The following is a 13,505-nucleotide window of genomic DNA, read 5'->3' on the forward strand; positions in this document are numbered from 1 at the left end:
GATTAAGAGAGATGGCTAAATAGGTCCCACAACAGGATGATTAGGAGGAAATTGTAAGTTGAATGAATAATACATATTTTTCCCTATGGAGGACACTATGTCTCTCGGTTCCTATTCAGAAAAAGATCCCACAGGAGTCAACAGAAGTTTTGACTGAATGTGGATAAAGTGAACACCTCAGGATTGGGCCCACCCATCTGATTTGTTTTGAGTACATTTGATTGCGTAATCATATGGTGCAGGTCCTCAGTAAAGATATCTATGATGTCCGATACTGATAGATTATAGTTTTATCATTTGGGTGAATTCATATAAACTCTATCTAAAGGATAAGGTAGGATTTGTGAAAGCTGCTGTAGGTCTACAAAGCATGAATTAATTATACCCTGCAAAATGACAATGTGCTTGCAATCAATTGTTTCATTGTTTTGTGTGATCAATTAAGGGAAATCTTACCTTGTCACTTCCATTACTCATGTACCAGATCCAGTTGATGGGAACATATTTGATACTTTTACATACCAGAGTAACAGAATCTCCTACATAACTGACTACGTGATGTTCTTTTCCTTCAATCTGAGGTACTAAGAATAAATAGAGAAAATTTACTAAGTTAGCTCTAAGGGTTTTAACTGAAATATATATCACATCAAAGCTTTTAATTTTTAAGAATGTATTAGTAGCAAGTCCATTCTCTTTTCATATCCCCAGTTAATTCGCAAACCATTGTGTAGCATATGGCTTCTAATGTGTGAACTATGTAAGGGTTACTTCTGGCTGGTGTTCCACATACAGAATTTTTATTGATATCTATGGGAATTCTGCTTGCAGAGCAGTTGCAGGATTTGGCATCAGTGCAGTAGCTATCATAAATTAACTTTAAAAGCTAAAGTATTAACTGACTTGTGGTATTTCTACCCTCCCACCCCCATACCCATCTGTGAGAAATCCATGATTCAGATTCTGCTACAATCTATATGAATACATAAGCTAAGCATAAAAATTCATATAATTTCCAAAACTGCAAGACTTCTTTTCAGACTATAGTAACATAAAATAATAGTATTTGGTCAGTTTTGTGTGCTGAGAAATATTGCTTCAGAACAGTTTTCACTTCATCTTGATTGAAAAAAATGAAGGGGTGATGGAAATGTTATACTTTCAAACACTGACTACTAGATGTAGATGCCAAGTGAAGTGCCAGCCCAAGCCTGCAAGACACAGTACGGGGCCACAAGAAACAATGAATAAGATGTTAATTTGGAATTACTTGTGCTATAATTTTATCATCATTCTAGATGACCTAAAGCCTTCCCAGAAGCCCATATCCTCTGTTGAACATATTGCTGCACCCCCGATATAATTAGAACTGAGCAAATAAACCATGACAGATCATTTATCTGATGAATGTCACCTCTTTTTTTCCTGTTCTTGGAATGTCTACTAGCCGATCATGATTTTCTCAAATGTATTTTATTTCTTACATTTCACTGGCTCTGCCTTGCTATTTGGAATATGAGATGACGTGCTTAGTGATGCTACGTCACCACACAAGACATAACAGGCCAGATCCATGCCTTCAATGGAGCTATGATAATTTATAACAGCTGAAGATTTGCCTCAAGTAATTTTTTTCTCTTCCTTAATAGGATGAGTTTAAATTCTATACGTTTTCTGTTTCAATTTAAATAAATAAATGTAATATTCACTTTCTGTGAGTATTCAAGCTTGAAGTCTTCAAATTCACTTTCCAGGAGCATTCATGCTAGTATAATGTGATTGCTTGCATACTCTGTGATTGCAGAAAAGTGTGCAAATGTGACTGAAGAGAATTCATAAAAAATTCAAATGAATATTCAAGAACATTTCTCACTACTTGCTCAATTCTAGATGAGTCTTACTAGTGGAAGCTTAGTTGTTACACACGTTAGCAATGTACACCAATCCAGCTGTCACCGTGTACCATCATTCCATATTTTACTCATTATATCTTTAAAAAGGGCCTTTAAAGTCAGAGTAACTTTACTCATTAGCCTGTTTTAGTAAAAAGGGACAGTATCAGTAAAAACTGTTGCCAATCCTGCGCAATTTGGGAGAAGAGGGCAAAAACAAAACTAAAAGATCAGAGCAAAGGAACTGGTACAAATAATAAAGGTGGCAAATTTGAGTAAAAAAATCTGAAAATGCTTGTATTCTTCCAGAGGATTTTTACTGAATTAAGAAATATTTTCGCATGCAATGGCAGAATATAGTTCTAGGTATTACAAGTACAGCTGCCACTGGCAGTTTATGTGACTAACACTATACATCAGGGAAGCCATACACATAATTCATGCAGGGAAGAGAGTTTGGAGTCTTCGCCCAGGCTTTTGCATGGTCTTCTTGAAGGACACACAGAATTACAGCTCAGGGAAATGCAGTGGCCGTTACCAAATTGATCCACTTATGCAGCGCCTTGGAGGCAGAAGGGGTGCTCAGTAGGCAATGACTTTGCCCACCTCTACTTGCACTAGGGTTAGAATGCTGTGTTGCTTAAAGTCCTAGATTGCTCCCTTCCTGTGGGGAGCCACAATATAGCCCTAAATAAGGATGAACAGTTACAACTGAAAAATAAACCTCTCCTTTTAAGGAACAGTAGGATTTGAACTCAGGCTTGGAGGGGAACTAGGTAACAAACATCCCCACACTACATCAGTGGCAGATATAAGCTAGCTCCTCCTTTTGACCAACAATCCGCAGAGGTGTACTAAGAAGTGTTCAAATTACAGTGTGGATCCTGAACTGGCTGTCATGACTGCCCTGCTGCTGAACACCTAGTAGTGACCGTGCTCTGACTTGGATTCTGACCCCTGGAATCCTAACACAGCCCCCAATACCTGGTTCTGATCCTTGGCCTGATTCCTAAGTCTGGCTCTGACCCTTGGCTGACTCTTCACTCTGACTCCAGCTTGACCTTCAGCTTCACTCTTGACCCTGATACTGGCTCTGACCTCTAGCTTCAGTTTCTGGACCCCAAACTCCTGAAACTAGTCCTGCCTACGTTTGCCCAGGATCCTGATGCTCCTATATCTTCTTGCTTATTGTAGATATGTATATGTGTTGTGTGGACATTTAATATTAATGAATACATTAGAGCACTCTCTGAGTGTTAGATCCTATGGTCTCTATAATCTCTTTCTCTTAGCTTCTCTTACATTCCTGTTATTTCTTGTAGGCACCCTGGGTGAAATCCTGGCTCCAGTAAAGTCAATGGAAGTTTTGTCATTGACTTCAGTGGGACCAGGATTTCACCCTAGGTCTTTTTCACAGAATTCTAGCATTCAAGCTTAAGTGCTGTTAGTGCTAAATTCATCCCTTGTTTGTAATCATGGAGTTAATTTTAGTCGTGTGGACTTTAAACCACAGTGTTTAGCAATCAGATGTACTAGCATATCTGTCATTGCTTGTGATCTGGAAATTATTCTCACCACATTAGCAACTGGAAGATTCAGATCTCACTCTTTCCCCATTTCCCGCATATTGGCATCAATCTGAGAGCATGTCAAATCAGCAGCTTTTATAGCATCAAAAGTGGCAGCTCTTGACCATTCTGAAGCAATTCTCCCATCTTATGGTGATAAATCAACCAGTGCCTATTCATCGTGTTTTGACAGAGGTGACTTCTCTGATTAACTTTTCGCAGTAGCTATTTTATACTTTCAAAAGAATAAGAGTTCCTTTGGCCTATTTAAAATACACACTAGAATAGGCACTCAGCTAAAACTTATTCAGATGCTCATAATGAAAAAATATATTGCCATTTCAGACGATGAAAGAGAGTTTGAATAAAACACTATGCTTCTTTCTTTCTTTTATTATCAACCCAGAAGTAATTGCACTGCAGCAGTCTTGCTCTCCAGTGGTTGGAGATTTGAAAGCAGATGTCGTGCTTCTATGAAAGACTGCAGTGTAAGGGATAAAGTTTCTTCTTTTTTATTTTTTCAAAGTTATGTGGCCAGGTCCTCAGCTGATGTAAATCAGCAGAGTTCCACTGATTTCCTTGGAGCTGTGCTGGTTTCTGGCCCCACCGATTACAAGTTCTGTATGGTTTATTTTTTTTATTTTAAAGAATGTCTCCAAGCAGAGTTCTACCCAGTGCTGCATACTGGCTCCACTGGTTTTGTTAACAAACCAGTGAGTGCTAACCTCTTTCTTGTTTGTTTGCTTGCTTGCTTATTGGTTTTGGGTGGTGAGGGTAGGGGAGCTCCTCAAGAGCACTTTACATTTCCTTATTTGAGCATCTCTTTTCATTTTAATGGCTCCAAAAGTTAGCAAGGGGCAGAATGTCTTTTGGATTAAATGTCACTAAATTTTACAGTCCATTTTACCTGTTTCTCAGTCAACTGAATTTCACCTGCCAGTATTTAGGGTACATCCTAAAATTTCTAACATATTCTAAAATGCATATATTTAATGGACACACTAATACAGTCTATTCAAATAGATTGCAAATATATGTGTTTTTATATATATATATATATATATATATATATATATATATATATATATATATTCTTTGTAAATTCGCAAATGCTCATTTGAATCTGAAATTGCCAATATTCATCCAAATCTGAATTTATCCCAGATCGGTCTCAACTGTACCAGTCACTAGTGATTTTCCTATTAAACTCAATTATGTTTTGAGGTTTACATTTTCAAAAGTGACTAGTGATTTGGTTGCCTCAATGTCTTTTGCAATGTTTAAATTGAGACACCATTAAGAGGTCTGATTTTTCTAAGAGTAATGAGCCTCCACTCTGAAAATCAGACCACTTTAAGATGCCTCAAGCTGGGCACTTCAGAATTTAGGCTTACACCCTCTTTTAGCCTTTTCCATGTAAAGAAAGGAACTAAAAGGAAGGAACTAATTTAATCCATTGTTAAATAAAAGGTTAGCCTTTGTTCAAAACTCTTCATTTCATATCTTTGGAAGGGCTAGCATGGATAATTACTCAAGATTCTCACTATGGCCTGGTCTACACTGGGGTGGAGGGGATCAATCTAAATTATGTAACTTCAGCTACGTGAATAACGTAGCTGAAGCCAATGTACTTAGACCTACTCACCGCGGTGTCTTCACTGTGGTGAGTCGACTGCTGCCGCTCCCCCGTCGACTCCGCCTGCGCCTCTCGCCTTGGTGAAGTACTGGAGTCAACAGGAGAGCGCTCGGAGGTCGATTTATCATGTCTAAACTAGACGCGATAAATCGACCCCCGTTGGATCAATCACTGCCCGCCAATCCAGCAGGTAGTATAGACATACCCTTAGCTTAAGAGGCTTAGCAACTACTGCTATAGTTTTAACCATAAAGAAATAATAACGGTTTTCAGCTTTAATGGCCAATTATTAATATGATTAGCCAACTATGATTATAGTTCAATGTGTTATATTGTAGGTCAGAATAGATGATCACAATGGTCCCTTCTTGCCTTATAATCTATTAATGTTTATATGATTTTCAAGTGAAACAACCAAAGTTAATACAACTTGCCATGTAAATGAAATGTGGCTTTAACTTCTTGGTCCCTTTTAAAAACACAAGTGTAATTTCCCATTTGGTTTCTATCTCTGATCTTCAACCTAAAAAAAAGCAAAATAATTAATGCCTATATCTTTGCTGTCTCACATTTAAGACACTAGACACTTATAGAAAAAAAGGAAACTAGAAAATATTAGTACTGGAACATGAAATACAAGTTGCTAAAAGGGTTGGGTTCAGGTTTCATGCAGTCTGACAGAAAGAGAATAAATAAACTCTATGAAATATAAAAATTAGAAAATGTATGCATGGGTGAATATGCACATATATTGTACTCTTTCTGTATTTCACAAATTCACACATAGATACACTCTCAAGATAGGAGGTCTTTCTAAATGCTCTATTCAACCACAAGTTACTGGGTTACATGCAAGTTTACTGAGTGAAATCTAAGGCCTGTGTTATGCAGGAAGTCAGACAATATGAGTTCCTTCTGGCCTTAAAGTCTATGCATCACCATGAAGCCTATGGATTTTGCAGCTGTAGATCACCCTACAGAATAATTTTTAAAGGGATGCCATACAGTAGAGCAAGTGCTGGACTCCCATTTGGCTCTGTCACAGCCAGTATGGAAGTCACGCGTGTAGACTATGCATGCACATGTGCAGTAATGGGTAGCTGCGTATGTGCACAACCCTGATATTCCCTATCCCAATTTCTACCACAATGGAGAATTTGTAGTGTTATAAAAATGGTGGCTCTAGAGTGTTCTTCTCTGGAAACTTTTGAAATACCTGATAAAACTCCCTTTTAGAAGATTTAAATACAGTTCAATATTTTCCCCCAAAATATATCCACCAATATATGGAGGAGGAGTTAGTGCAGCGGATGGAGTGGAGGGAAGAGAAAGGCAAAGAGCTCTTCCATCTCTTCTTCCCATGGTAGTGAATACAGGTGGTTTAGAAGAGAGGCTAACAGGTAATATAGAGCAGTGGTTTTCAAACTTTTTTTCTGGGGACCCAGTTGAAGAAAATTGTTGATGCCCATGACCCAATGGAGCTGGGGATAAGGGGTTTGGGCTGTGGGAGGGGCTCAGGGCTGGGACAGAGGGTTGGGGTGCGGGGGAGAGGGCTCCGGGATGGGGTCAGGAGTGAGAGGCTCTGGGTTTGGGGGCGCTCAGGGCTGGGGCAAGGGGTTGAGGTACGGGAAGAGGTCAGGGCTCTGGTCTCTGGGGTGGGGCCAGGGATGTGGGGTTTGAGGTGCAGGAAGGGGCTCCGGGTTTTAGGGGGGCTCAGGGCTGAGGCAGGGGATTGGGGTATGGGGTTGGGGCGTGGCCTTACCTCCGGCAGCTCCTGGTCAGCAGCGCAGCCGGGGTGCAGAGGCAGGCTTCCTGCCTGGCATTGCAGACTGTGCTGCACCCCAGAAGCAGCCAGCAACAGGTCCGGCTCTTAGGCGGAAGCATGCAAGCAGTTCCGTGCGGCTCTCACCCGCAGGAACCGCCCCCTCCCATCTCCCATTGGCCGGGCCGGTGCTCGGGGCAGGGGCAGTGTGCAGAGCCCCGTGGCCTCCCTGCCTAGAAGCCGGACCTGCTGCTGGCTGCTTCCGAGATACAGTGCAGGGTTGGAACAGGTAGGCACTAGCCTGCCTTAGCTGGGCAGCACTGCCAACAGGACTTTTAACATCCCAGTCTGAGGTGCTGACCAGAGCCGCTAGGGTCCCTGGGTGCTGAGCAAGGCAACCCAGTGCCTTACATGCCATGACCCAGTACTGGGTCACAACCCAAACTTTAAAAAACACTGGTATAGAGGCTGCTCTAGTTAGTTGAGCGAAGGGAAAACCAACTTCTCCTCCCTAGCCAGGCACCATCTCCGCCTACTACTCCCATTTCAGATTCCGCTGCCTGGAGCAGTCCTCTGTTTACCAGACAGAGAGGAGAGGGGACTGAACTACCTCAAGCCAGGAAGAAGCGACAGAGCTAACCCCAACCCCTTACATAATCCTTGGCTCCCATGTATGGGTCATGGAATTGTTCCTCATTCAATGTGACCTTTTTAATGTCTATATCTTTTGTAACATACCTGGTTTTATAGATATCACACCTTTACATGGAAAACATTTTTCATCAGATATACTACAGCACATACAGCCCAAGCTGATAATGGTTACCCAACAACATATGTATTTGATTTAATTCCTTCAGTTGTGCCAGGCAAACTGTAAAGAAGACTCACGTATATTGAGTACTCCAGACATTTTTGGTTTCATTAACGGTGACATTGCTACTTTTGACTGTTTCATTATCCTTCTTCCACATCACTTCAACAGTTCCTGAATCAGTGGATGGGCGAGTCAAGTCACACGAGAGTGCAATGTTAGCTGGACTGTATAATATCACATTTTTTTCCTCTGGAGCACTGGAAAACCCTATCAAAGAATAAAACAAATGAAATTATCTGAAGGAAACATAATACTTCCTTTTGGGGGGTTGGGATATCTTTCAATTATTGGGCCAAATTCTGGTTTCATTTACACTGGTGAAAATACAGAATAACTGCACTGACAGCAATGGAATTAATCTGGATTTTACCAGCATAAATGAAGGCAGAATTTGGCCCCATTTTTTCATATATATGCTGCCTAATATGGACAGAACCACAGTTTTAAGCAACTATCCTTTAAGACAGTGTTAATGGAGAAAAGAGTGCTTTGCGTAAGTAAGACCATAGAACCAGAGCTTTAAATTACAAAAGAGACTATGGTTGTCACTTTCAAAAGTGTCCAGTATGTGTGACTGTCTTGGGGGTCACACATGTGACTGTTTTGCTTGTGTGCCTAAGTCACTTAGGCACACACATCCCACTGAAAGTCAATAGTATGTGTACTCCTAAGACATTTAGGTGCTTTTGAAAATTCCACACTCTGGTCCTTTTGGGCCTACAGTTTTAGATAGTCAACAGCAAAACTCCCAAATTCAATGCTGCTGAATCAGGCCCCAACACGACTGTTGCTTGAGCTGATCATGTGTTGTTTAAGCTATCTTTAGATCCATCTGCTGCTGCTGTTGCTGCTTTCCCAATGGCAAACTACCAATAGTGCAAGCGGCAATGTGAGAACATTCCCATATCCACAGTGAAAATGACACATTTTTGGCTTTTAACCAGTTCCTTTCGGGTGTAATGATTTGCAGAACCAAAAGGGTTTTGACTGCAAATAGACATTTTCTACAGGTTGAAAAACCATGTGAACAACAAGCCTTTTGATCCTGAAAGATATAAATAAATCTTCATATCCCCAAGCCCTGTGTTGACATTGCATTCCATCCTTGCACCTTCCTTCTTGGCCTGCTGCCTTAACTGCTGTTGGCCTGACTGTATGTCTGATGGAGTTCTGCTCTCTGGGAGCATACCCTGCAGCATACCTTGCATATAAGAGTTGCACTGCATTGCACAACTCAACTCCTTTTTGAGAAGAACAGCGGTTGAAAGGAAGCCATAAAGCATGCCCCACTAGTTCATCAGAGAAATTGGAATCTAAGAGTCAAGTAAGATACAACACAGGAAATGGAAAAGCATCATTCCAAGGCACACAAGGCCTCACCACAAAACACTTTTTTTTAATATGCTTTTGACATAGGCATTTGAGGCTTATAGATCAAGGGAGCTTAAAATTCCACAGGTGGAATGTTAAAGCCCCAGATCAAGGAATATTAAACTTTAAGTATAAGGCCTAGGTCTTGTGTTTTCTTCTGTAGGAGAGTGAAGTCATAACCACAATCCATTTACTAAAAATAACTATCTATTTCTGGTGACATCTCTTAGATGCAAAAATATAATAAGAGCATTAAATCTGCCAGATTTGTGTATAATCAAGAATCAAGGTGATTCTTCAAATGGATATTAGTGTAAATTTTGCAATCAGATGAATCATGAAGGCTAAAACAATATGAGTGACATTCAAGATTTGTTATTTTTAAAATGCTGCACTCCAGATGAATGGGAAATTATACTTCTCTGGTGTTAGATGCAGGAATTTCTATAGTGCCAATCACCATAGCATCTGAGTAGCTAGAGGAAAATGTACTGAGAGATGTAAAAAGATAGAGATAACTGTTAGTGAAATATTAAACTCTAGTGGCTTCACATGGAAGTCTAGCACAAGGTCTATGCATCACTTCCATCCCAGTTCAGCCTTCAAAATATTACACTGGCCCAATGTACGGCATGAATTTCACCCGATGGAAGTTGAGGATGCTCAACACCTTGTGGAATTGGACACTTAGAAACCGCTGTCTATTTTAATCTGCTATAGTTGGGGATGGCTTGGGGTTTTTGTTTCTGCTACTAATTTGTTATAGCTTCCAGTTCGGTAACTGGAAGTTTCTGCCTTACATGATCCATCTGTGGCTCTCCGTTCATCCTCCCAGAGTGCCCACTCCTGTGAAATGCCGAGTGTCTCCTGCAAGGTGCAGTATGCCCTAAACTTATCTATAGGTGGATTCACTAGAACAGTGTATTTCCCACGCCTTAAAGTGATTTATGGTTCACACATTTTGTCATTCCTAGCAAAGAAGACAAAATACTTATTTCTCCAACTTGTGTTTTTAATAAAATGCTGGAGTCTGATTTTCTGCAGCATAAGTGGCTATTAGAATGGAATAACAATGAATAATGGGCCAAGCTTATTATTCTTTTCTCTCCTAGAAGGCATGTAGTGTAAGATTTTGCCTACTGTGGTATTACTAGTTAAACTGTGGATAAGAGACATGCCTACCTTAAATACATTTTAGGCATAAAGATGAAGCAGTACAAGCAAATAATTTTGTACCACCACAGCCATTTGATGTTACAGAATAACTGGAAAAATAATTCTAACATTAAACATGCTACAGGGTGAAGAATAAGCACATTTACCATCTATGGATATGCTATACACCACTAATGTGAGATTAGATACAGTCTCCTCAGTCTGCTGATTAAAATCTTGTGTGGTGAGATGTGAACCTATCAAAAAAGAAAAGTTGAAGTGATTATCATACAGCTGTCATTATTCAGCAGAGTGTTATTGTTGTAACTGTTTATTTTAATAATCTTAATAGAAATGCAGGGACATTATAGAAGACTAATTTCCACTCAGCTTTTTTGCCATAATTGTCAGAATATGAAATTAGTGGTGGCGTGAGATCATCATTATTATTATGCCATTTTAAAATGTTAATTTCTGCCCGCTGGCTCTTGCTACAACACTGTAGCCATGACCATGACAAGTGGAATATCTAGCTATGCTAGGACTTGATTCAGCAATGCAGTTAAGCACCTTGATGAAATGGGTCCTCTATGAATAGCTGGGATTACAGTGAAAATAAGAATCACCACGACTAGACATACAGTCCTGGGGTAAAATCAATGACAAAACTCACATTGATTTCAATGGAGTCAGGATTACATCCCTGGTCCATAAAAATTCCTCCTATCATGAAGAGAATCTCCTGCTCTGCATAGTGATCCTATTAAATAACATTGCTTTCATGTTTAAAAGACACTTCCTTCCTGCAGGAATAGAATTCCAGATTTTCCACATAAGAAGTTAAAACTCCTGTGCCATTAGACAGGAGACAATGAGCTGTTCTGAGGCTGCCTTTTCAGAGCTCTAGATAGCCTTACTAATGGAGGAAATAAGCAGCTGTCATGCAAACAGTAACCACTGTAAAGCACAATTCTATTTCTTTCAAATTCAATAGTGCTGTTTGCTCTCAGGTGTTGTCTGTATTTCAGGAATAAAGCAGGGAAGTAACTAAACCAAAAATTGCATATTTGAACAACAAATATATTTTGCACAACTAAAAAGACATTTTCTGATTAAAAAAACCCACAAACTGAATCTGTACAATATTATCAAGACCGACAAATGTGCGCACGCAGATCACTAATAAATAGGAGCCCAATCCTGAGAGGTGTCAGTGACTGTCAATAGAGCCATTAGAAATTGAGGCTGGGGAATGGTCAGCGTGAAACCTCTGCAAAATCATAGGAATTCAGAAAAAAATGACTTGCAACGACTGAGGTTTGCAAAACTGTGACCTAGAGGGTTAGTGCAATTTTTTTTTTTTTTTTTTTAAGAAAAAGTGTTAAGAGGGGGGAATTAAAACACAGAGGTTGAGCAACTTGCTTAAGAGACATCATGGTGTAGCTGATTTGGCCTGGCCCAGGACGTCAGAGATATGGGGTAAAATCCTAATTCCACTGAAGCCAAGGCAAAACTCCCACTGATTTCAGGGTTCAACCCATGAGTTCAAATTCTGATTCTTACAATGACTTGTTGTATGACCTTGGACAAGCTACTTAAACGTTCTGGGCCTCAGTCTCCCCTTCTGAAGAATGGAATTCATGAGAGGTACTTACTTCATAAGACATCATACTGTCACGGCCATTTGAGAAAAGGGATAATGGGGGAAAAGAATTATAATCTTAAACATACTATAGTATAACAATTAAGATTTCTGTTTTTTACCAGGGGTAGATAAGTCATGTCCCTTTTCGGTATAATCTGAAATGCTCTCTCGAGTTTGCTGATTGATATCTCGTGTTGTCATAGCTGTACCTATTGGGAAGAAAAAAGGGTTAAAACTATTTTATTTCCTTTCAGTTGAAATGATGGGACAGATATAACTGAATTAGAAATTAGTTCTTTTCATGACCTAAATAAAAATATTGGCTGAATTTCTTTCAAACAGCTGTCTGGCTCAGTGTGCACAGCTATAGTTACCTTGCAGAAGAATTCCATTCAGTCAGTTTCCTTTACCACATACATGTCAATTGTCAGGGTGTGATATTAGTGGTAAAGCAGTAGTGTGAAGTCTTCATTAAAATTGCTATGGGCCAGATTCTGACTGGCCCCACATTGGTACACAGTAGGCAGGGAAACCACAAAGATCCTCCCTCCCACCAATTAATAAGGGATAGAAACATTCCAGTATGTATACTTAAGATGGGGAAGGGGTTGCTCTGTCACTCTTCTCTTGAGAATGCCTGATGCCCCAAGGTGGTGGAGAAAGATGAGGAGGAAGTAAGGTCATGTCTTCAGCTGCTCCCATACGCTGGCTGACAGAATGTGCCAGTTTTGCAGTAGGCTTGCTATCTCTGCGTGCCTAGGAGCTCCCCAAAGGGGTACTATGGCTCCCCTAAATGGCATAATCTCACCTCAAGTTATTTAATAATTATTATTACATGGGCAATAACCACAAACAAATGATTGCTACATTTATGACTAAAAAGCACGGAAAGAACAAAATTTGTTCATGTCTATAAGTAGATGAGATTGAAACAAAAACCAGGTTTTGCTAAACAGCCAGGACTGTAGCAAAAACAGGATGTGAAAAATTGCTGCTGCCCTTTGAGCAACTGTGAGCAGGCGTGTGTCTAGATGGAGTGACACTGTGTACTACCTTCAGCAGAAGGCAAAATCAGAACATTTGCCAATTCCATAAAGTACTTTCCTCTTCCTACCAACAGCACTGCTGTCCAATATAGATTGAGAAGGATCTCTTTGACCTCTCTCACAGGTGTCTACAGCACAGAATCATATGAACTCTTTGTGCCACAATCAAGTTCAGACCAGACTTGTCTGACGCCATTTGTACTAGTTCTTTTCCTTCACACTTCAACCAGTCACGGTCATCAATGAACCAGTTTGATCGGAGGGATGATGTTGAGGGACAATGCAGCTAAGGGCCTGGGTATTAATGGGGTTGACACCAGGTATTTAATTGTATCTTACAGATAATCAGTACATTTGTTCCATAGCCAAACAGCTTTCTCCAACAAAGCATCAGACTCTGGGTTTTGTTTTTGTTTTTTCCATATTTGCTATATCCCTAGAGTTTTACAAATTCTTCAACCCTCTTTACTAGAGTGCCAGGACCATGCTTGAGGAAGCTGGCTGATTAGCAAAGCTTGGGATTTGGCCTGCCTCTTTTTTTTCACAACTCAGG

At 40.1% G+C, this 13,505-nt stretch overlaps 1 protein-coding gene across 1 annotated transcript in view; it reads right to left on the reverse strand.

Annotated features, from left to right (window-relative positions):
• The window catches only part of EMB (embigin), a 28,280-nt gene that overhangs the window by 10,403 nt on the left and 4,372 nt on the right, over nt 1-13,505 (reverse strand). The window contains exons 2-6 of the mRNA XM_084628594.1: nt 12,026-12,115; nt 10,429-10,518; nt 7,750-7,942; nt 5,531-5,619; nt 457-584 (exon numbers count right to left, since the gene is read on the reverse strand). Coding sequence (XP_084484720.1) covers nt 457-584; nt 5,531-5,619; nt 7,750-7,942; nt 10,429-10,518; nt 12,026-12,115 — 590 coding nt within the window. The remainder of the gene's footprint in view (nt 1-456; nt 585-5,530; nt 5,620-7,749; nt 7,943-10,428; nt 10,519-12,025; nt 12,116-13,505) is intronic.

Source organism: Lepidochelys olivacea (genome assembly GCF_965140295.1).
Source record: "Lepidochelys olivacea isolate rLepOli2 genome assembly, chromosome: 5".
In the NCBI taxonomy this organism is placed as follows: domain Eukaryota; kingdom Metazoa; phylum Chordata; order Testudines; family Cheloniidae; genus Lepidochelys; species Lepidochelys olivacea.